Genomic DNA, 25,460 nt, shown 5'->3' with positions numbered 1-25,460 from the left:
AGCTATTAGCTTATCCTTGATGTTTAGGCTTCCCCTCCACCCCAGGTCTTTTGTGCTGATTTTATGTATTTTTTATTTTTAAGTGCCTTTAAAGAATATAAAAATACCCCTGGTATCTACTGCCTCTCCTACTCCTCCCCCCCTCCAAAACAAAGGTGCAGGATTTGCTCAGTCTAGGGAAGTGTGGCATGACAGCCCAAAATACACATTCATGCATCCATGCCTCCACTATCACACTGACAGATGCACTCAAATTTCACACACACAAATCCATCTTACCCCTTTAACCAATCCCCATAGTGGGATGTCCCACATGGCCAACACAGATGCACAACCCCCCCTCCCAAACCCCAGATTACCTGTCCATTAAACACCTCAGCACTGGTTTCTAACATGATCGGGTTAACGCAAGCTTTCGGCCATGCTCATTAACTCAGCCGGTCATGGTCATTTACATAGCTGACAGATTCTATGAATCTCTCAGCTGCAAAAATATTCTTACCACAAGCATTTCTGGGGGACAGCACATGATTAATTAGCAAACACACTGCTCCCCTGAAACACCTCAGTGGTTTTAAGTAGAGCCACAGAGCCCATCACAGTGCTACATACTAAAGCAACATGGTAAAGCAGTCTGTAAATTGGAAATGGTTATCCTGGGATATACACTTTGCAATAACTTTCCAAATCTGGCCCTTAATTCTGACTTGTAGAGATTTTTAAGATGTTTTTTGCCCATCTCTTTTGCCGCGAAAAACTTAACTTCCTATTAACCTTAGAGAAAAAGTTAACCTAAGAATCTCGCACTTTTCAGTACTAAGAACACATATATTCAATGAGAAAACTGTCATTTTGTGAAACAAAAGTTAAAGCTAATATAAACCCTAAATACATTACATAATTACAAATGAGAAAGATATTTGATCTTGTGGTGAAAGCAAAGTTTTGCATTTCCTGTCAGCTACCGCACTACGTTAGGTTTTTGAAAGCAAAGGAATGCAGTACTGTAACAACTGCTGTGTCATTTGTTAAACATATCTGCTCATAAACAAAAGTAAAGACACTTACAATGAAACGCCCAGTCTTGTTTGAGCAAGCAAAGAGGCGTGGTGGGTGAGTGTCCATTTTGTCCTTCAGCCTAGAAGAGGTGCGATATGGTGCTTTTCCACCAAGAGCCTCCCAGAAGTCATCTGCAAAATTTCAAAACATAATTGAAAACATACCAACACAGATAAACATATTCTGGCATTGACTTACCATTAAGACACTTCATATTCAAGCTATCTACTAAAAGCTATTACATATGCTGTTAAATGACTTGTTTCTGCCAATTAAAAGAATCAAGTTACAGGCATCTACAGGCAACGATTTAGGTTATAGCCTGCTATAGGTCCCCAACCATGTCCCAAGACTCATTACACATTCCTAAGCACCATGGAAACTGTTAATATCCAACTCCACACTCATTCTAGGTGTCTTCAACTACTCCTCCAACTGGGAAAACTACTTCTGCACCAACACACTGGCCCAACGCTTCCTGGAATTCAGCAATTCCAATGTTCTGGACCAGCTCATTCTTACCCCCATTACAGGAAGCAACATCCTTGACCTGGTTATTACTAACTTGGGCAACCATTGCTCTACACCAATAGTCAATTCCTCCCCGGTTAGATCCGACCACAAACTAATCACCATGGAAATCCACATTTCACCCACACCCCCCAGTAAAGGTATCCATCAAGAAAAACTTCTCCAAAGCTGACTTTGGGCTCCTAAAACAGAGGTGGCTAACTTCACGACACCCATACAAATCGAAAATAGATGCATGACTGCCGAATCATACACCAATGCATTGTATAAATGCATGGAACTAGCCATACCCAACAAAACCAAGATGCTCTCCCCCCCCCAAAAAAAAGGGAGCCAATCTGGTGGTCCCCTGCCATTAATAAGCTCTACAACAGAAGGACAAAACTGTTGCAGAAAAAGGTCAAGTCCCAAGACAGGAAAATTTCCCTTATTAGCCTCAACAAAAAGTCGAGATCCCTCATCAAAACCTCCAAAGTCAGCTATGAAGGCAGAAAGTACAGTTGTGTACACTTACCATAAATGTAGATGTTAGAGTGTATTCACTGTTGCAGTCATCACATTTGGGTTAACCTGCAGGCAGCCCTCAGTCGGCCCAAATACCAGTGTCTTGGGATTTCTGCATCCGATGTGGTTGCCTCTTCCATGATGTCAGGGCTTCAGGGTATAAAAAGTACAGTTGTGTACACTTACCATAAATGTAGAGTGTATTCACTGTTGCAGTCATTACATTTGAGTTATCTGCTTGCAGGTAGCCCTCAGTCGGCCTGATTAACAAAGTCTCGGGTCCAGCGTCAGTTGCTGTCTTCTTCCATGACGTCAGGGGTATAAAACATGCAACCGACGTCATTACATCAGTCTTTTTTGCTGTGCGGTGCCCGAAGCAGAAGCAGTTAGCAAGTGCCGGTCGGCAAACTCCTGAAATTTTCAAGTTTCAGAACCGAAGTCTTGAACTAAAAGCCAAGTATCCTGTTGGGTACAGCTAACATTTCTTTTTGACTGATATGCAGGGGAATTTGTTCTGGGCTTCATTTGTCTTGAATGTATTTGCCTGCCATGTGAGCCCCCCCATGCATAGTCTGATGAGTCTGTTGTCAGGGTTTGGGCGGCGAGGGGTTGAGTGAAAGGAAGTCCCTTGTTGTGGTTACATGCCTCTGCCCACCAAAGGAACTCTGCCCTCAGACAAGGAATGATAGGAATCAGTGTTTCCAGGTCCTAAGAAAGTTGACACCAGAGACTTAAGTACCACTGAAGTTTACTCATATGCAATCTTGCATATGGCATTAGTAGAAGGCATGAGGCCATTAACCTTAGGGCTTGCAGTATTCTTCTTGCAGATAGCTGGGTTTTGGTGGCCATTAGTTTGAAGTAGTTTGTCAAATAAGCCTGTTTTTCTGGAGTGAGGAATGCCATCAGGGAAGTTGTGTTCAAGCTTGCTCCCAGGAATGCAATCTTTTGGTCGGGCACCAGTTGTGATTTCTTTTCACTGATGGTGTACCCCAGAGAAGTTAGAAGTCTCTTTACAAATGCCAGGCACTGAAGTAGCAATTCCTGACTCTAAGATGCAACAGCAGCCTATGGTTAAGCCACAACTATAACCAGTAAAATGAAATGAAAAATCCATCCAGGGAAAACAAAGCGTTCTGTTGTGCTTTTATTCCAACTTGCATAACAACTCAATTAAAAGCATAACGGGTAAACTTGAATATTTCTCGGTCTGCAGTACGCAATGGCTGGAGCCAGGTACTTTGTGAATACCCTGGGCACAGTTGATAAGCCAAAGGCAAGTGCAGAGAACTGATAGTGCAAGAGCCTGCCCTGAAACTTAGATATTTACTGCAAGACTCCCTTATGGGGATGTGCAGATAAGCTTCTTTTAAGTTTGGGGTGACTAGCCAGGCATCCTTGGTTAGCATAGGAAGAAGCTGTTACAGAGTCAACATTTTGAATTTTAGAACCACCAGGAAGGTGTTGAGAATTGACAGATCTAGGATAGGGCGCCAAGAGCCCTCTTTTCTGGGCACCAGGAATAGTCTGGAGTAGAAACCCTGTTCCCCTTGATTTATTGGCACAGGTTGAATAGCCCTGATACTGAAAAGAGAAAGTACTTGCTTTTGAGCCTCTGCCCACTGGTTTGGAGGAAGGTCTGGCAACCCGCTATGGGTTGGCAGTGAGTGGAAGTAGAATCTGTATCCCTGGGATACAATGTTTAGGACCCATCGGTCCTCGGTAATGGACATCCAGTTTAGTGCATGCAGGGCGAGGTTTCCTCCTAGGGGTGCAAGTACTTGGGCTTTGCTGGGAAGAAAGCTAGACAAGTCATTGTGAACTTTTTCCCTAAGGGGGTGGCTTACCACTCCCTGTTTTAGAGGAGGGAGCACTCCATTGTTTATATCTCTGCATACCCTGAGACTGTAGTCTTGGTGACCTGTTGCCTCTGGGTTTGGACTGAGAATGCCTGGGAGGGACTGGAAAGGACCAGTTTTCAGAAGGCCAATGCCTACTGAATTCTAGGGGGCTGCACCTGTAAGAAATCTTTAACAGTATGCATAGATTTAGCTTTTTCCTCCATAATTTTAAGAACTTCTGCTTTTGTGCCAACCTTTCTTGGTTTAATGGAGCATCTAGTAATTTTGCTTTGACAGGGTCTATCAAGACTTGCTCCTTCAGCCAAGCATGCCTTCTCAGTACAGACCCAGTGACAGCAGCCCTGCAAGATGCTTCTAACGCATCAAAACCATGCTGCAAAGTATGTTTACTAACTTGGTTTGCAGAATGCATTAACTGTTGTAAATCTTTATTTTCTGTACAATCTGGAAATAATTTTTTTTGCTTAATTACTTATGTAATATGCTGCTGGTACATGTGAAACTGGCAATTCAAAGCCCTGATGGCAAGAGTTGCAGAGGTATATACCTTCTTACCCCATCTGTCTAAAGCTCTAGAATCCCTCTAAGGGGTAGGGTTTTTGGCTGTAGTAGCCTTAATGCCTAGAGGTCCCTGGGAAATGGTCTCTGGATCCACAGTGGGATTCTTAAAGAGAAATTTGAGAGAGTCAGGTACTCTGCACCAGTTAGGCTTTCTAGGAGCTGGTGGCAAAGTATCGAGTAAGACTGGATTCCATGAAGACATCAAATACAATGTCCACGACAGGGGGTATAGCTAGAGGCCTGTGCTGAGGCAAGTCTAAGAATTCCCAGTCTCTTTTTGGGCTGAGGGTAGTCCTGGTATTCCCAGGGGAAATGCTCAAAGTATGCAAGGTTTCACCAAAAGAAAAGTCCTCTGGAGGGGAGGCAGAGTGTATGGAATCCTCTGCATCTGAATCCTCATGGGTAGATAAGGGTATGTCCTGGTAAGAGTCATCAAACTCATGGTCTGTAGAATCAAAAGGAAAATCAATGTTGTCTTTTGGGGGGAAGGCTAGCTTCCCCTAATTAAAGTTATAAGGTCTTCAGCCATTCTAAGCATTTGTTTCTGTGGCAAGGGAGCTTCAGCATGCACTTTAGTCATCTGTTTTCTAGGCGTAGTGCAAACTCTGGGCCTGAGAAACTCTGTATTTTTAGTCGAAAATGGAAGCTGTTGATTTAATGCGATCAGCAGGTCGGAATACACCCTCAAAAGCCAGTGCCAGCACAGCAGCTCCGGACCCAACCAAGGTAGAGACATCTGCAGGTTCCATAGTCTAAGAAGCATCTCACAGCATACTGGACTCCAAATGGGTCTCAGCAGTGGCCTGCGTATCTGTAGAAGCAGGTATCAGGGGCTGTGAAAGTGCCTCTGACTACCAGCGAACTGGCGACTAACTTAACGGAAGTGTCGTCGGCAGTTTTGGACCTATGCCATCTGTCTCTGTCTTTATCCTTATTTTTCTTGGAAGACTGACAGTCACATGGCTTATGAAAGCCATTTCGGAAAACGGAGAACGAGAGGGAAAGAATTTAGCACCCAATGACGAATAGTCTAGGCATTAAACAAGGCACAAAACCTACAGCGAGGAACGTCGTAGTCTGGGCCTAAACAGATGACGAAGTAAGAATGAAAATCTCTGAGGTATTTGCTTTCCACAGGCAGGACAATTTTCACTTTTTCTGACATTGGGAAGAGCAAGAAAAAAGGATCCCCAATGGGATACTTTGCTTTAGAAGACTTCAGGTTTGAAACTCAAAAAATGAAAATTTCAGGTAGTGGCCAACCGGCACTTGCGAACTGCTTCTGCTTCAGGCTCCCACACGGCATGAAAAGCTGATGTAATTATGTCAGCTGCATGTTTTATACCGCTGATGCCCTGACATCATGAAAGAGGCGACAGCACACGACGCAGAAATCCCAAGACTATGGTATTCGGGCTGACTGAGGGCTACCTGCAGGCAGATAACCCAACTGTGATGACTGCAACAGTGAAATATGAACATCTGCAGCAGACACTAAAAACAACCACAAAGCCTTCTATAGTTATATCAAGAATCTCCATGGCAACACCCAGATTTCCCTGAGTTACTGCACAATGCTACCTCCTATACTGAGCCAACAGATATTGCCAGCAGACTGGCTGACAGATTCAGTGCCAACTTTACCCCCCCCACTAAAAGACCAATCTCAATACTGGAATAATGCCAGGCACCCGGGCTTTACTGCAACAGGTTAAAGCTGCATTGTCCAAGGCCAAGAATACAGCTTCCATGGGACCCGACAATATCCCTGGGCGTGTTCCACATGAATTACAAAGTGACCTGGCACCACATCTGTGTGCCTTGTTCACTCAGCCTCACCTCAGGCTTTGTCCCTACCGAATGGTGCACTGCTAGTGTCATCCTTCTCCATAAAGGAGGAGCAACTACAAACCCTCAAAATGATCGCCCCATTAGGCCGAGTGCTATACAAGGCTATGCAGCACATCATCATGAACCTAATTAACAAGGATACAGGGAATCTCCAAACTCTAGATCCCACACAATTTGGTTTTGTGAAAGGTAGATCATGCCAGCTCAAACTTGTTGACTTCTGAGTCGGTCACCAGAGCTGTGGATGAAGGTAAGGCAGTTCATACAGTCTACCTCGATCTGGCCAAGGCTTTTGATACCATTCCTCACTCAGTAATTATTGATATACTCACCAAACTAGGCATACACCCCTATACTGGCTCACAGATAGAACCAACAGTGTTAAAGTAGCTGACTCCAGTCTGAATGCTGACCAGTCAAGACTGCAGTCCCACAGGGATTAGTCCTGGGTCCTCTCCTGTTTGCAATCTACTTCTCAGAAGTCCAGGCCAACATGGAGGGACTCAGGCTGACCAAGTTCGCAAACATCTGCAAGCTGAGAGCCATTATCAACTCCTCAAGTGATGCAGACATCCTACAGAAAGGCCTCACTGAGACCAATGACTGGTGTCAAAACCATGGCCTTAACCCTTAATGCCAAAAAATGTGTCATCATCCCCTTTGGGAAAAACTCTGTTCCCACTAATTACATCGATGGGAGCCCAGTGAACACTGAAGGAGTTATAAGAGATCTAAGGACAAAGGTTGACTACCTCTCCTTCAATCCCCACATTGCCACTGTGGTCAGAAAGTCTTACTTGGCACATTTCAATACCAAGGGTTTTGCATCCAGGAAGAAAGAGGTCATCATTTCTCTCTACTCTTCCCTCATTAGACCAGAGTATAATGCCCTATTTGGCATGTACCTCACTAGACACCGGCACCAGCTGGAGAGGCCACAAAAGTACCTCACAAAGAGGATCCTAGCCCTTTCACACATGTCCGACATGGACAGACTCAAAACTCAAGCTATTCTCTGTCTCATAGTCTACAAAGAGGCAATCTCTGCTTGACTTACAAAGCCATGACTCTCCCAGTTCTGTTAGAAATGCTACATCTAAAGAAACCCCAATCCCTCCGCAACACACTTTCCAGAAACCTCAATTTCATTACCACAATCAACGGAACACGCTGCAGGGACATAACCCAGAGACTGCCCATGCTTTGGAATAGACTTCCCATACATGTCAAGCAGAGCACCTCACTGGCTCTCTTCAAGAGAAATCTTGGAGCGGATGGGAAATAGAAAGTTCACCTCGGGGATCAATCCAGTGGCTGTAATGGATATAGGCACTGGGAACCAATGTCTGGCAGCACAATCCCAGGGCACTTCTATGGGCTAGGTTTGTAAAGGCTCCAGGGCCATTGGCTTAGTACACACCTACGAACAACTAAAGACTAGGAAATGGCTAGGACTGATGAGGTAGAAAGGACCAAGCATCTTAAGCACATTTATGTTCAGAAAAACAAGGCATTCTACTGTGGTACACTTGCCTTTTAAAGACGGACAACATACAATTATGACAGGCAAGATGGAGATCTAAAAAAATTGTATAAAATATGCCGGCAAAAGTAGCATCAACCTAAACAGAACCACACTGACCCCTCTACTATGGCAGCAGAAACCAATCTAAGCAGGGGCAAGTGCAGGTTTTGTCAACACGGGATACCTAGCAAAGAAATTTGGAGTCAAAATCTCATGGATGAAAGGGTCCAAGTGCAGCTAGAGTGTCTACTGATGTCTGCAGGGCATTTTGACTACAGTATTGAAAGAAAATGAAATATTTTTACTATTAACTAAAATAGTTAAGTATGTGTTACAGAATACATTGTGTATTCACACCAAATGAGAACCTGGCTTGTAAAATGCATGTAACAATTTCAACAGAATTTGAACATAATTCAAATGGCTTTGCATATGTTGACAAAAGCAGCAGTAACAATTACAGTTGTGTACACTTATCATAAAAGTAGATGTTAAAGTTTATTCACTGTTGCAGTCATCACACTTGGGTTATCTGCCTGCAGGTAGCCCTCAGTCGGCCCGAATACCAGTGTCTTAGAATTTCTGCATTGGATGCTGTCGCTTCTTCCATGACGTCAGGTCGTCAGGGGTATAAAACAGGCAGCAGGCTCCATTATATCAGTTTTTCTTGCCCCCAATAGGAAGCTAGTATATGGTGTGGAACACCACCAGTAAAAAGTAAATACCAATGCCCTTAGGAATGGCCATAGAGAGGAGGGGTAGAAAGACAGAGAAAGCCAGGGGGCTGGAGGGAGGGAAACCAGGACTGCAACAGTGAATACACTTGAACATCTTCATTTATGGTAAGTGTACACAACTGTACTATGTTCTTCGTATTTCACTGTTGCAGTCATCACACATGGGTTAATTCCCAAAAATGAGGAAGGGTGGTGGCAGTCAAGAAACGTTAAGGCTGGCTAGTAGGCCTTGTAAGACTGTTGTAGCAAATCCAGCTCTGGATTTAGAAAAGATTGGTAAGTGGTAATGCTTGAAGGTGTGTAGAGAACTCCAGGTCGCAGCTCCCAGAATGTCCCTGGTAGGGACTCCCCTGAGAAATGCTGTAGAGGTGGAAGTAGCCCTAGTGGAATGTGGTCTGATCCCCTGTGGGGTAAGTTTTCCATGGTGCTTGTAGCAGAAATGGATGCAGTGTGCTATCCATTTGGAAATAGTTTGCTTTGAAATGGCCTTGCCTTCTGCCCCTGTAGCAAAGCTGATTTAACAGCTGGACAGATTTTCTGAAAGGTTTAGTCCTGACAAGGTAGAATCAGTCTCGTTTCTGTATGTCCAAGGAGTGCAGGATCCTTTCCCCTTTATTCTGAGGGTTAGGGAAGAAGGTTGGCAAATGGATCGATTGGTTTAGAGTCACACTGGACACCACCTTAGGCATAAAGGACAGGTTAGTCCTGAGGGAAACCCTGTCAGCATGGAAAATAATTAAGGGTTCCACAGCCATTAGTGCCTGTAACTCAGACACTCTTCTTGCTGAAGTTATGGCTAAAAGCAAGGCTGTTTTCCAAGAGAGGAATTTTAACTCTGCTGAAGCTGCAGGTTCAAAAGGGGGAAGCGTGAGCTTTTCCAGTACAAAGTTCAGGTCCCAGGCAGGGGTGGGTACTCTCCTAGAGGAGTCTTAAGTTGTTAGCCTCTCTCAGGAACTGTTTAATGACAGGGTGAGAAAAATAGAGGCGACTCAGTATTATAATGAGCTGAGATGGCAGATGCATGAAACTTAATGGAGGAGAAGGATAGGCCTCTGTGGAGTAGCTCTGCTAGGTAATCCAGGATTAGAGGTAAGGAGGGGGACAGCTGTGTCCTTCCGTTGAGACAGATTCCAAAGAACAATATCTTTTCGACTTTTGAGCATTGGATTGCCTAGTACTAGGTCTTCTGGCTTCAAGAATGACGTCCAGCACCTGTTTGCTGAGGGTTGCTGGTGGTGTATTCAAGTGAAAAGCCAGGCTGCAAAGTTTAGGGATTGCAATTGTGGATGCAAAATCTGTCCCTCCTGCTGACACAGCAGGGTAGGAGTCTGGTGAAGGTGCCAGGGTGTCACTGTTGTCAGACTGCGCAAGAGTGGGTACCAGTGCTGGTGTAGTCAGTCTGAGGCAATAATTGCCCTTGGCCTGTCTTGTTTTATCTTTATTAGTACTTTTGAGAGGAGGGGCAGAGGTGGAAAGGCATACATTGAGAGGATTTCCCATTGAAAGGATAGTGCATCCACCTTCCAGGCCCTGCTGTGAGGGTTCCTGGTGTAGAATTTGCTCAACTGGTGGTTCTCTGGGGAGGCAAATAGGTCCACCTCCAGTGTCCCCCCACCAATGTATCAGAAGGTTGAAGGTGTTGGTCTCCAAATTCCACTTGTGTAGGTCTAGGAGATTTCTGCTCAAGTCATCGGTCAGTGAATTTTGTTTGCCTGGCAGGAATTGAGATGTAGATGCACTTGGTTGCTGAAGGCTGTGTTCCACAGGGCCATGGCTAACCTGCAGAGTGGGTAAGAATGGGTTCCTCCCTGCTTATTTATGTACCACATAACTGTGGTGGTGTTTGTTTTTATAAGCAGTTGTCCTGAAAGGATTAGGTATTTGAAGGCTGTCAGAGCATTCTGTACAGCTAGCATCTCTTTTTGACTGATGTGCAGGATGAATCCAGTGGCCCTGAATACAATGACTGCCAAGTGAGCCCCATGCATAGTCTGATGTGTCTATTGTCAAGGTTTGGGTGGTGAGGGGTTGAGTGAAAAGCAGTCCCTTGTTATGGTTGCATGCTTCTGCCCACCAAAGGAACTCCGCCCTTAGACAAGGTATGATTGGAATGACTGTTTCCAGGTCCTGAGAATGTTGGCACCGAAGACTTAAGTACCATTGAAGTTTCCTCATATGCAGTCTTGCATATGGAATTAACAGAACATGAAGCCATGAACCCTAGGGCTTCAGATTTTTTCTTGCATATCAATGGGTTCTGGTAGCCATTTGTTTGAAGTAGTTTGTCAGACAGACCTGTTTTTCTGAAGTGAGAAATGTCATCTGGGAATTTGTTTCCAAGGTTGCAGGAATACAATCTTTTGACTGGGCACCAGTTGTGATTTCTTTTTGTTGGTGTACCCCAATGAAGTGAGGCTTTTTACAAATGCCAGGTGCTGAAGGAGCAATTCCTGACTGTCCGCCTGAATCAGGCAGTCATCCAAGTATGCGAAAATTTGGATATTTCTCTGCCTGCAGTATGCAACGGCTGGAACCAAGCACTATGAAAACTGAGCACAGTAGATAAGCTAAAGGGAAGGGCAGAGAACAGATAGATTTTCTGCACGACTCCCTTATGGGGATGTGCAGTTAAGCTTCTTTTAAGTCGAGTGACTAACCAGGTATCCTTGGCTAGCACAGGTAGAAACTGTTGCAGGGTAAGCATCTTGAATTTTGGGACCACCAGAAAGGTGTTGAGATTTGATAGATCCAGAATTGGATGTCAAGAGGCCTCTTTTCTGGGCACCAGGACAAGTCTCGAGTAGAAACCCTGCCCCCATTGTTCTACTGGAACAGGTTAAAAAGCTCTGATATTGAACAGGGAAAGCACTTGCTTTTGAACCTCTGCCCACTGGTTTGGAGGAAGGTCTGGAAACCTGCTTGGGGTTGGCAGTGTATGGAAGTAGAATCTGTACCCCTGGGATACAAAGTTTAGGACCCATATGTCTCGAGTAATGGCCATCCAGTTTTTTACATGAAGTGCAAGTTTGCCTCCTAGGGGCACAAGTAATTGGGTAGGACTGGGAAGGATAATTGAAAAGTCATTGTGAACTTTTTCCATAAGGGGGCAGCTTACCACTCCCTGTTTTTGAGGAGGGAGCACTCCATTGTTTAGATCTCTGCATACCCAGAGTCTGTAGTCTGGGTGTCCTGTTTCCCCCGAGTTTGGTCTGAGAAGGCCTGGAAGGGGCTGGAAAGGACCAATTTTTAGAAGGCCAATGCCTACTGAATCTAGGTGGTTGCACTTGTAAGAATTCTTTAACAGTTTGCATAGATTTAGCTTTTTCTTCCATCTTTTTAAGAACCTCTTCTGCTCTGGTGCCAAATAAACAGTTCTTATTTAAAGGAGCGCCTAGTAATTTGGATTTGACATGTGGCAAGGTTTGTTCCTTCAGCCAAGCATGCCTTCTCAGTACAGACCCAGTGACTGCAGCCCTGCAAGATGCTTCTAGGGCATCAAAGCCACACTGCAAAGTATGCTTACTAACTTGGTTTGCAGAATGCATTAGCTCTTGTAAAACTATTTTCTGCACAATCTGGAAGTAACACCATGTTTTGTTTAATTAGTTCCATAATATGCTGCTGGTACTTCAACATGTGAAACTGGCACTTCAATGCCCTGATGGCAAGAGTTGCAGAGGTATATACCTTCTTACCCCATCTGTCTAAAGCTCTGGAATCCCTGTCTGAAGGGGTAGGATTTTTGGCTGTAGTAGCCTTAATACCTTTAGGTCCCTGGAAATCCGCAGTCAGATTCTTGGAGAGATTTGTGGGAATTGGGTACTCAGTAGTACCTGTCAGGATTTCTAGGGGCCAGTGGTAAAGTATCTGGAGTAAGACTGGATTCCATAAAAACATCATCTACAACATCCAGAACAGGGAGTATTAGCTAGAGGCCTGTGCTGAAGCAACTCTCAAAATTCTTGGGAGACTTTTTGGAGAGGGTAGTCTTGGTATTCCCAGCAGAAATGCTCTCAAAGTACGCAAGATTTCACCAAAAGAAAAATCCTCTGGAGGGGAGGCAGAGGAAATGGATTCCTCTGCATCTGAATCCTCATAGGTTGATAAGGGCATGTCCCGATACTCAGAAGGGTCAGAGTTATCGGACTCTTGGTCTGTAGAATCAGAATTAAACTCTATTATTTTGTCTCTTAGCAGGGGAAAGCTGGCTTCCCCTAATTAGGGTAATAAGGTCTTCAGCCATTCTAAGAATTTGTTTTTGTGGCATGGGAGCTTGAGCACGCGCTTTGCCAGTTTTCTAGGCGTAGTATGTATTCTGTACTCAGCAGTTTTAGCTAAAAACAAAGTCGGTTTAATTCGAACATCGGTAGGTCAGTATACACCAAAAGAAGCCGGTGCCTGCACAGCGGCTCCAGACCTATCCAAGTAGACAAAATCATCAGGTTCCATAGTCGAAGCATCTTGTGGCATACCGGACTCTGAATGGGTTTCAGCAAAGGCCTGTGTATCTATAGAAGCAGGCATCAGGGGCTGCAAAGGTGCCTCACTGAGTACCAGCAGACTGGCGACTAGCTTAACAGAAGCGTTGTCTGCAGTTTTGAATCTATGCGGTCTGTCTATCTTTATGGCTATTCGGAAGATAGCTAGTCAGATGGCTTATCAAAGCCATTTCGGAATATGGAGAACAGGAGCGAAAGAATTTAGCGACAAAGACAGCCCAACGACAAATGGTTCGGGTTTCCCATATGGTCTAGCGGTTAGGATTCCTTGTTTTCACCCAGGCGGCCTGGGTTTGACTCCCAGTGTGGGAATGGGTTGCATTTTCGTTTCTGTCATGGCTTACTGGTAAATCACTTTGTTTATGGTGTGTAGGGTCCTTGGTTTGAGCCTTGCAGAAGCTGTATATTGGATGGGAGGGTGGCCTAATGGTTAAAGTGTTTGCCTTACAAACACAAGGTGCAGGGTTTGTGTCTCACAAGGGATAATTGGCTAAGCTTAAAATGGCTCGCAAAGGGCAGTTAGCTTAGTACTAACCTATGAACCTATGGGTGTTAAACAAGGCACAATACCTATAGCAAGGGATGTCATGGTCTGCGCCTAAACAGGTGTCGCAGTAAGAATGAAAATCTGAGGTATTTGCTTTTCCACAGGTAAGACAATTGTTAACTTTTTCTGACATTGGTTAGAGCAAGAAAAAAAGATCCCCAATGGGGTACTTAGCTTTAGAAGACTTCAGGTTTGAAACTCTAATAATGAAAATTTCAGGTTGCGGCCGACCGGCACTTGCGAACTGCTTTGGGCTCTGCTTGGCAAGAAAAGCTGATGTAATGGTGTCAGCTGCATCTTTTATACCCCTGACGACCTAATGTCATGGAAGAGGCGACAGCATCAGACGCAGAAATTCCAAGACTCTGGTATTTGGGCCGACTGAGGGCTACCTGCAGGCAAATCACCCAAGTGTGATGACTGCAACAGTGAAACACAAAGATCATCAGCAGCCCAATGACTTCATGCTAGTGCCTAGGACCATTTCTAGTTCCATAATCTCTGAAACGTACAAACTTTTACATTACCTCCTGAAAGATGCTCATCAAGCAAGGTGGAATGGAGAGAGAGACAGTTGTCAGACTACTTAGCCAACAATATGCCTAAAAACTTGTTGCCAGATCGCTCATGGGCAATGTTTTTTTCAGACCTTGACCTCGCTACTGCCAATTGTTAGCCCATTCCCAGTCAACCTGCCCCTTTATTCCCCATCACCAGTGAGAGACCTGACACAGGATCAGAGATTGTTGGTTTGCGTGTTTTTTTTATTTTATTTTTTTTTTTTGTTACTTATGCTCTACCTTCCATAAACAAATGGGTATGCCAAGGAAGATGGGGTTTGCAATGATGGTGCTGGGCAGCCCCTCACTTCCACAAGGGGCATACACCAGCAAGCAATACTACCACAACCCTCAAGCAGTAGCAGGTCTCTTGGTATCTACTAGAGGGTGGTCTTTAAGGCAGAAGGCCAGGAATGCAATGAAGAGGAAGCACAACAGCCCATTAGCTACGAACAAACAATCGTCTGGGCTGATAAAACAGCTTGATAAAGACAATAACATTAATTTGTCTAATTTTGAACTTAGACCGTGGGACATTTCTGTCTTACATAAAGGTCTGCAATTCATACCAGTGAATTCGGACAGTGTAGTAGAAGCAATTTACAAGTATTAACTTGAAAATATATTTAATGATTTTGGTGATTCAAATGGTAAAGGCTGTAAGAAATCTAGTACATTTATACCAAACAGTCTTCCAATAGTTTGTGTTTGAAAACTTGAGAGAGAATTGCGATCTGTTTATGCCATACAATTTGATGATTATTCAACATAAATCACTTAAGGAATTACAGGCTAATCCCAATATAGTCATTAAAAAAAGATAAGGGAGGAGCTAATGTAATTATAAATTTAAATGATTATATTGCAAGAATGATTTTCTCTCTGATAACTCTACTTTAAGATATGTCTGACAGTAAAAAAAAAAAGCCACTAGATTTAACATGGTTATTTGCGATCTACAGCTTAGTGGGGATTTATCAGTAGATTTGTTTAATTTTACAGTAGCTTGTCCTATTATTCCTAGTTTGTATGGGTTACCAAAAATTCATAACCTCCTATAACCCCCCAGCGAGACCAACAGTCACAGGAAGAGGTTGGGTGATGGAGACCATTTCTCTACATCAACAATCTACACTAGGCAGTTATATGCATAAAGTTATGAGTTGCATCAAAGATAGAAATGTAAAATCTTACCATAACCATAGATGTCCTTTTCCATGTTGCAGTATTCTGTATATAAGGGTTTTCTCCTCTTGCTACCCGAACGTCCAAGCCAGTATACAAAAGCTTTCGGGTCACTGTATGGTGCATTGGACACCTGATGTGAGTAGCATTGTGTAAGCCATAAAAGTGACATCTGCATGCACCAGACCTCAGAAAGTACAGTTGTGTACACTTACCACAAACGTAGATATTAAAGTGTACTCACTGTTGCAGTCATCACATTTGGGTTATCCCTGCCAGGGTAGCCCTCAGCCTACCCAAATACCAGAGGCTTAGTATTCCTGTGTCGGTTGCTGTCACTTCAGGACTGACATCAGGTCGTCAGTAGTATATAAAGTAAGGCAGCCGATGCCATTACATCAGTTTTTCTTACCTAACCTGTCAGGAGCCCCCAAGTAGGAGCCAGGTTCTGGTGGAAGAACTCCACCAGTAGAAAGTAAATACCAATATGTCCCTTGTAAGGAAAGAAAAAAAGTGAGATGGAGGGAGCAACACCAGGACTGCAACAGTGAATAAACTCGAACATCTACATTTATGGTAAGTGTATACAACTGTACTATGTTCTTAGTGTTTCACTGTTGCTGTCATTATACTTGGGTTGATTCCCAAAGCTGAAGAAATGAGTGGAGGCAGTCAAGGAAACTAGGGGATGACTAGGATGCCCTGCAAGACTGCAGAGGCAAACCCTGCCCTGGATTTGAAGAAGAGAGGCAGGTGGTAATGACTGGTGAAAGTGTGAACAGATATCCAGGTGGCAGCCTTCAGGATGCCCCTGGTGGGGACTCCTCTGAGGAAAGTTGCAGAGGTGGGGGCTGCTCTGGAGGAGTGAGTCCTGAGCCCCGACCCCCTTGGGGGAAGGCTTTCAGTGTTGTTTGTAGCAGAAATGGATGCAGTGTGCTATCCATTTGTAAATGCTTTGTTTGGAGATGGCTTTGCCTTCTGCCCCTGTAACAAAGCTAACCAGACAGTGATCAGACTTTCTGAAGGATTTAGTCCTGTCTAGATAGAATCTGAGCGGTCTGTGCACATCTAGAGAGTCAGGATCCTTTCCCCCTTGTTCTGGGAATTAGGAAAAAGGGTGGGCAAATGAATGGATTGTTTGAGAGTCACATTGGACACCACCTTGGGCATGAATTTTAATATGGGAAAAAGAGGCCACTGTGTAGCAGGTCAGCTAAGTAAATCCAGGATGAGAGGGAGGGAGGACTGTGCCGTATTAGCTCCTTTAGCATAAATCCAGGTGCAGAACCTTTTCCATTTGTCAGCCTAAGACTTTCTAGTTCCAGGGCGTCTGGCCTCATGTGTAACATCTAGAACCGGTTTACGGAGGTTGGCAGATTGAGGGTTAAGGAATAAGCTAAGCTGCCAATCTGAGTGTCTGCAATTGGGGATGCACGAATTCCCCTTCCATCTGGGTCAGGAGGTTTGGAATCTGAGGAAGATGTCATGGTGGCAGTGGGAACAGGCTGCGCTGCAAGGGACATATAAGGAGCTAAGACTTGTCCTTGGTTTTTCCTCCTTTATTTTGAGCAGTACCCTGGGGATGAGAGGTAGTGGAGGAAAGGCTGAGACCGATATTAACCAAGGGGAAGGACAGGACATCCACTTTTCAAACCATGCAGCGATGCTCCCTGGTGCAGAATTTGCTGAGCTGATGGTTGGTGTGGGAGGCAGAGTTCAACCTTCAGGGTGCCCCATTTCTGAGTTATTAGGGTGAAGGTTCTTCTGTTGAGCTGCCACTCGTGTGGGTCCAGACGATTTCTGCTTAACTGGTCTGCCAGAGAGTTAAGAGAACCTGATAGGAATTGTGCTAACAGGTGGAGATGCATGGTAGAGGCTGTGTGAAAAGGGTCATGGCCAGCCAGCATAGAGGGTAGGAGCGAGTCCCTCCCTGCTTGTTGGTATACCACATCACAGTGGTGTTGTCTGTTTTGATCAGGAGAGCCCCTGGGGAGAGAAGGAGCTTGAAAACTATCAAGGCGTGCTGGGCAGCCATTATCTTTTTGGTTGAATTGCACAGGGATTTGCTGTGGGCTCCATTGGCCCTGTATGCACCTGCCTTCCTGGTGTGCACCCCAGGCATGGTCTGATGCATCTGTGGTGAGTGTCTGGATGTGGTGAGAAGGTAGTCCCTTGTTGTGTGAGCATGCTGTTGCCCACCAAAGAAAATCTTTTCTGAGGCAAGGAATTATAGGCATAAGAGTCTCCAGGTCTTGAGAGAGTTGATACCAAAGGCTTTTTAGGTACAGCTGAATTTTCCTCATATGCAGTCTTGCATATGGAATGAGTAGTATGCAAGATGCCATGAACCAGAGAGCTTGCAGATAAGCTGGGTTCTGGTGGCTAGTTGAGAGAATTAGGCTGTCAGGAAAATTTGCTTTTCTGGTGTAAGGAATACCATTTGGGATGCTGTGTCCACGCTTGCTCCCAGGAATATAATCTTTTGGGTGGGCACCTGTTTGAATTTCTTTTCACTGATTGTGTATCCTTAGGGAGGATGGCAGGGACTTTACAAAGGCCGGGTGCTTGAGCAGCTTTTCCTGGCTGTCTGCCTGAATTAGGCAGTCAAAGTATGGGTAAATCTGGATATTCCTTTGTCTGCAAAAGGCAATGGCCAGAGCCAGACATTTTGTGAAAACTCTAAAGGCAGTAGATAAGCCAAAGGAAAAGCACAAAGAACTGAAAGTGCTGAGATCCTGCCATGAAACGGAGATATTTCCTGCATGATTTCCTGATAGGAATGTGAAAATGGGCCTCTTAGTCTAGGGTGGCTAGCCAAGCATCCTTGGAGAGCATAGGTAGCAGCTGCTGGAGGTTGAGCATTTTGAATTTTGGGATGAACAGGAAGATGTTTAGAAAGGATAGATCAAGGATGGGACACCAAGTGTTCTCTTTACTGGTACCAGAAAAATTCTGGAGTAAAAACCTTGGCCTTTGTTTTGGAGGAACATACTCTACTGCCCACATCAGGGAAATGACTTGCTTTTGCACCTCTGCCCACTGGTTTGGAGGCAGATCTGGGAACCCTTTTGGGGTTGGAAGGGTGTGGAAAGAAAATTTGTATCCCCCTGGGACACTGAGAATCCAGCGGTCGTTGGTAATGGTGGCCCAGGTACTTGGGTGAAAGGAGATTTTTCCTTCTAGGGGTAAGTGAAGTTGGGCAGAGGGTGGGGTAGGTGAGTTTTTGTGAGTTCTTACCATAAGGGGGTAGCTTAGAAAATACAGTTGTGTACACTTACCATAAATGCAGATGTTAAGAGTGTATTCACTTTTGCAGTCATCACATTTGGGTTATCCTGCCAGGGGTAGCCCTCAGTCGGCCCGAATACCAGACGCTTAGTATTTCTGCGTCGGTTGCTGTCAATCCAGAACTGATGTCAGGTCGTCAGTGGTATAAAAACAGGCAGCAGACACCATTACATCAGTTTTTCTTGCCATGTCAAGAACCCACAATAGGGAGATAGGTTATGGTGGAGGACCACCACCAGTAGAAAGTAAATACCAAAATTTCCTTGTAAAGAGAGAGAGAGAGAGAGAGCCAAGGGGGTGGAGGAAGGGAAACCAGGACTGCAATAGTGAATACACTCGAACATCTACATTTATGGAAAGTGTACACAATTGCGCTATGGTCTTCGTGTTTCACTGTTGCAGTCATCACATTTGGGTTGATTCCTAAAGCTGAAAAAAAGGGTGAAGGCAGTCAAGACGATGGAGGACTGGCTAGGATGCCCTGCAAGAATCCAGTGGCAAAGTCTGCCCTAGATTTGGAAAAGATATGCAGGTGGTAACGCTTGAAGGTAGGAACAGATGTCCATGTTGCAGCCTCCAAGATGTCCCTGGTGGGGACCCCTCTGAGAAAAGCCGAAGAGATGGAGGTTGCTCTGGTGGAATGTGTCCTGACCCTCTTTGAGCGTGGTTTCCTGTGTGGTTTGTAGCAGAAATGGATGCATTGTGCTATCCATTTGGAGACTCTTTGGATATGGCCTTGGCCTGTGCTCCTGCAGCAAAGCTGACTAGCAATTCATTTGTTTTTCTAAAAGATTTAGTCCTGTCCAGGTAGAATGAGCTATCTGTGCATATCTAAAGAGAGTGCAGAAACCCTTCCCCCTTGTTTTGTCGGTTAGGGAAAAAGGTGGGCAAATGAATGGATTGGTTGAGAGCCACACTGGACACCACTTTTGGCATGAAGGATGGGGGTTAGGTCTGAGGGAGACCCTGTCAGCATGGAAAAGGATGAAGAGCTCCACAGCCATAAGTGCTTGTAGCTCTGATACTCTTCTAGCTGAAGTGATGGCCAGAAGCAAGGCCGTCTTCCAAGAGAGAAATTTTAACTCTGCTGAAGCTGCAGGGTCAAAAGGGGGGAGGGGGGCAGGGTGAACTTTTCCAACACAAAGTTAAGGTCCCAGGCTGGGGCAGGAGCTCTTCTCGGTGGCCTTAACTTGTTAGGCCCTCTTAGGAACTGTTTGATGAGAAGGTGCGAGAATAGCAGTGGCACTGTTCTGAAATGAGCAGAGATGGCTGAGGCATGAATTTTAATAGAAGAGAAGGATGTACCCCTGTGTAGTAGGTCTGCCAGGTAATACAGGATGAGAGGAAAGGAGGGCTGTACCGTTCCAGCTCCCTTAGCCTGGATCCGGGAGCAAAACCTTTTCCACTTGTCAGCATAGGATTTTCTAGTGCTGAGGCATCTGGCCTGACATTCCCATTGGAAATGCTCCTTTAAAGTATGTAGGGTTTCCCCAAAGAAAGGGGTAGCCTGGCTTCCCCTAATAGCATTATAAGGTTTTCCGCCATTTTAAGCATTTGAGACCGAGGCAAGGAAGCAGGTGCCTGAGCTTGGGTAGTCGTTTTTTTTGGGTGTGGTTCGTACCCTGGGCCTTACACTCTGTTCTTTTTGAAAGAACTGAAGACGCAAAAAGTCTGTGTAGAGTATCGGTAGTGCGAAGTACTTCCTCGGAAGCTAGTGCCTGCTCAGCGGCTCTGGACCAATCCAAAGTAGAGACATCCACAGGATCCTTAGTCGAAGGGTCTCGTGGCATACTGGACTCCAAAAGGACCTCGGTAGCTGCCTGCGAATCCACAGACGCAAGCATTAGGGGCTGCAAAAGTGCCTCACTGAGGACCAGAGAACTGACGACTAGCTTAATGGAAGTGTCGTCAGCAGTTTTGGACCTGTGCGGTCGGTCTCTGTCTTTATCCTTCTGTTTTTCCGGAAGATTGGCAAGCCATATCGGAATTTGAGGACCGAGAGCGAAAATATCTAACTACAATAAGGGCCTGACGACGTATAGATCTGGCATTAAAGCAGAAAACAGACAGCAGGGGACGTCGTGGTCTGGGTCTAAACAGGTGACGCAGTAAGAATGGAAGTCTCTGTGTGCCATTTGCTTTCCAAAGGCAAGACAATTGTTGACGTTTTCTGACATCAGTTAGAGCAAGAAAAAAGGATCCCCAATGGGGTACTTAGCTTTAGAAGACTTCAACTTTGGTTTGGAAATGAAAACTCTGGTAGCGGCCGACCAGCACTCGTGCAAACTGCTTCTACTTCAGGCTCCTCAGCAAGAAAGACTGATGTAATGGCGTCGGCTGCCTGTTTTTATACCACTGACAACCTGACGTCAGTCCAGGAGCGACAGCAACAGACGCAGAAATACTAAGCCTCTGGTATTCGGGCCGACTGAGGGCTACCCCTGGCAGGATAACCCAAATGTGATGACTGCAACAGCAAAACATGAAGAATATCTCCCTGGTTCTGTAGTGCAGGTAGTCCACTTCTTAGATCTATGCATTCCCTTTGGCTGCTGTCTGGATGGTCTGGTTCCCTGGAATCTGGGCTGAACTGGCTTAGTGGGAGCAGGGAAGGACCAGTGCTTGGTGGAACAATGCTTGCTGAACTTGGGTGGCTTGACCTATAAGAAATCCTTAACAGTCTGCCAAGATTTTGCTTTGTCGTCTATCTTTAAGACCTCTTAAGCCTTAGTGCCAAATAAGTGGTCTTTGTACATGGGAGCATCCAACAATTTAGATTTGACATGGTCTGACAAAGGTTGTTCCTTAAACCATGACAGATCCGGTGACTGCTGCCCTGCATGAAGCTTCTAGGGCATCAAAATCAGTGTGCAAGGTGTGTTTAGTTACTTGAATTGCAGAATGCATTAAATCTTGTAACTCTCTAGATTCTGCACATGCAGGAAAGGAAGACATTTTTTGTTTGAGGAGTTCCAGGGTATGTTGCTGAAATTTTAGCATATGGAACTGACAATTTAGTGCCCTGATAGCAGGAGTAGCTGAGGTGTACATGTTTTTACTCCATCTGTCTAGTGCTTGGGAATCCCTATCTGAGGGGGTGGGATTCTTAGCACAGGTTGCTTTAATCCCCTTTGGGCCCTTGAGAAATTACCTCAGGGTCAGCATTAATATTTTTAAAAAGAAATTTGTGTCAGTCAGGGACTCTGTAGTACCCGTCTGGTTTTCTAGGTGCAGGAGGGAGGGTGTCGGGAGTCTAGCTGGATTCCAGGATAACATCCTCCACAACATCCAGGACTGGGGGATGGCCAAGGGTGTGTGCTGTGGAAAATCTAAGAATTCCCAAAGTCTCTTTTTAGACTGAGGGTTGTCCTAACTCTCCCATTGGAAATGCTCCCTTAAGGTATGAGAAGGGTTTCCACAAAGGAAAAATCCTCTGGGGGAGAGGCTGAAGGGATGGAATCCTCTGCATCAGAATCCTCATAAGTAGAGAGGGGTTGCATGTCTTCATATTCAGATGCATCAGTCATCAGACTCTTGTTCAGATAAAACTATACGGGACAGATCTCTTTTCCCTTTGGAGGGGTAGCTGGACTTCCACTGATCAGCATAAGGTCTTCCTTCATTTTAAGCATTTGAGACTGAATCAAGGAAGCAGGTGCCTGATATTGGGTTGGGTTCTTGGGTGTGGATCATACCCTTGGCCTAAGAAACTCTTGTAGTTTTCAAAAGAATATGCCGGCTTGTGTCAAGAATCGTAGTGCGAAGGACTTCCTAGGAAGCCGCTGCCTGCTCAGCGGCTCCAGACCCATCCAAGGTAGAGATGACTGCAGGATCCTTTACTCAAAGAAGAGTTTTGCGGCATACCAGACCCCGAAAGGGTCCCGGTAGCGGGCTGTGAAACCACAGAAGTGGGCATCAGGGGCTGCGAAAGCACTTCACTGAGAACCGGAGAGCTGACAACTAGCTTAACAGCAGCGTCGTTGGTAGGTTTGGACCTGTGCAGTCTCTGCTTTATCTTTACTTTTTTGGAATATCTGCTGTTGGATGGCTTACTAAAGCCATATCAAAGTTTGAGGACCAAGTGAAAACATCTAGCAACAGTAAGGTCCTGACGATGGATAGTTCTGGCGTTGAACAAAGCACAGAAGCAAAAGCGGAGGACGTAGTGGTCTGGGCCTAAAGAAACAACACAGTCAGAATGAAAGTCTTGGTGTGGTATTTGTTTTCCACAGGCGAGACAATTGTTAATTTTTTCTCACATCGGTTAGTGCAAGAAAAAAGGATCCCCAATTGGGAACTTGGCTTTAAAAGGCTTCAACTTCAATTCGGTAGACGAAACTCCAGTAGCGGTCGACCGGCACTCGTGCGAACTGCTTCTGCTTTGGGCTCCATGGCAAGAAAGACTGATGTAATGGCGTCGGCTGCCTTACTTTATACTGACAACCTGACATCAGTCCTGAAGAGACACCAACTGACGCAGAAATACTAAGCCTCTGGTATTCAGGATGGCGAGAGGCTACCCTGGCAGGGATAACCCAAATGTCATGACTGCAACAGTGAAACAAAATATCTGAGCTCCCCAGTCACAACCAGTCCTATTAACTAATGCCAGTCCTGTGCTATCCAAAAAGGGGACTGCCATAAAATATAAAGGGTAGGTGAGTGGGAAGGAATATTGCAACATGGAAGAGAAGGGCATCTATGGTTATGGCAAGATTTAATACTTTTCTAGGTCCTTCTATTCACATGTTGCAGTATTCTGTACATATGGGCGAGTGCCAAAGCTCAGTGTGAAGAAATGTGAGGTGGCCTAGTAGAATTCTCCAGGAATCCATAGAGAATAGCTCTGGCAAATCCAGCTCTGGCCCTACAAGTGTGGTCTAACTTGTAATGTTTGGTGAACGTAAGCACAGAAGACCAAGTGTCCGCTTCAAGTATAGTGGAAGTGCCCAAACCCCTTAAAGCCCCAGAAGAGGCCACTGCCCTGGTGGAGCGTGCTTTCACAACACCTTGCAGCGATTTCCTGTGGTGTTTGTAGCAAAAGGTAACAGCTTTGGAAATTCATGTTGAAAAATTGTTTAGATACTGCTTTTCCTAGGGCCCTGGGATGAAAGGAGATGAACAGTTGGTCAGCCTGTCTGATGGACCTGGTTTTGTGCAGACAGAATCTGAGTTGTCAGCACACATCCAGGGAATGAAGTACTCTCTCTCACTGTCTCCCTGTGGATTGGGGAATAAGGTGGGCAGGTGGATGGCTTGGTTTAAAGGAAGATCCTTAACTAGCTTGGGCATGAAAGAAGGGCTAGTTCTATGACTTACCCTGAGTGGAATATGAGAAAGGGTGGAATAGCCACGAGGGCTTGCAACTCCGACACTCTTGTAGCAGAGGTCAAGCCCATGAGGACGACAGTTTTCCATGTGCAATGCTTTAGGGAAGCTTTGGCAGCTGGCTGAATGGGAGTAATGTGACCTTCTGTAAAACAGTTCAGTGCATACAGAAACATCCCCCCCTTCAAGAAACCGAAAAGGCATCTGTTGCCACAGCCTGTGGTTCTGGTAGCCTGGTGCAGAAGGAGGGAAGTTGCCTGTTGATGGAGGAAGCAAACGGTTCTAATTGAGGTGCACGCCACCGGTGAACCAGGTCCAGAAAGACATCCCTGAGTAGCATCCATTCGTGTGCCTTCATCATGGATCTGCTGAGGGAGTCTGCCTGAGAATTCTGTTGGGAGGGTATGTACACCGCCTGTAAGGTCACTCCCCGGGAGGTGGCCAGTTCTCACACCAGGAGTGCTAGTCTGCAAAGTAAATAAGATTTAGTCATCCCTTGTTGAGATACCACTGCATTGTGGTATTGTTTGTAATAAGCTTCATGGGTCCTGGATCAAATCTGATTTGGAAAGCCCGCAGAGCCAGTAATATTGCACTAATTTCTCGGATATTGATGTGCTCTTTCCCATGCGGTACTGGCCTCACTCCCTGCACATTCAGGTGCCCCAGAGATGCTCCCCAGCCTAAGTCTGACGCATTTGTGTGCATGGTCTGCTTTGGTGGAGGTGGTTGGAGGAGTAGACCCAGGTTGAGGTTCACCTGATTCAACCACCAATTTATCTCGTTTGACGGAAGGCAGGAGGGGTACCCTGTGCTCAAGTGGGTGGGAATGCTGCTTCCAAACTGACCTGAGGTACTACTGCAGTTTCCACATGTGGGGTCTTGTAAAGGTAGCATGGGTATAGTGGACGCCATGTAGCCCAAGAACCTGAGGTACTGCCTTGCAGTCATTTCTTTGGTGTGGAGAACCAAAAAGTAATCAATGTGTCAAGCTTTCCACCTTTTGAGGTGGAAGGGTTTCATGCCGTCTGTTTAGATCCTGCATCCCAAGACTATGTCTTGTGTAGGTTCCAGCTGGGATTTTGGGAAATTGATCTGAAACCCCAGGAACTGTAACAATGCAATGGTAACTTGTACGTGTTGCTGGAGGGTCTGTTTGCAGTCTGCCTGAATGAGGTCATCCAAATAATGGACTATCTTGATTCTTTTTCTCCTGCACCAAGCAATAACTAGTACCAGACATTTGATATAGACTAGGTGCAGTGGCAAGCCCAAAAGACATAACAGAGAACTGAAAGTGCGAAGTGCCCAGGGAGAACCTTTGGTATTTCCTGAAACTGAGCCTTATGGGGATGTGAAGGTAGGCATCCTTAATGTCCAAGGTGGCCAGAAACCCTCAAGGGAGGAGGAGCAGAAAGAAATG

General features: G+C 45.3%; 1 protein-coding gene across 1 annotated transcript in view; it reads right to left on the bottom strand.

Annotated features, from left to right (window-relative positions):
* The window catches only part of GSN (gelsolin), a gene marked incomplete in the record, with an annotated part of 970,219 nt that overhangs the window by 170,444 nt on the left and 774,315 nt on the right, over positions 1-25,460 (bottom strand). Inside the window, 1 exon segment of the mRNA XM_044058005.1 lies at positions 1,069-1,190. Coding sequence (XP_043913940.1) covers positions 1,069-1,190 — 122 coding nt within the window.

Source organism: Protopterus annectens, chromosome 16.part0, assembly GCF_019279795.1.
Source record: "Protopterus annectens isolate FY-2018-M chromosome 16.part0, PAN1.0, whole genome shotgun sequence".
NCBI classification, from domain to species: Eukaryota; Metazoa; Chordata; order Ceratodontiformes; family Protopteridae; genus Protopterus; species Protopterus annectens.
Note: the sequence above shows the minus strand (reverse complement) of the source record. Positions and strands in the feature narration are given on the sequence as shown.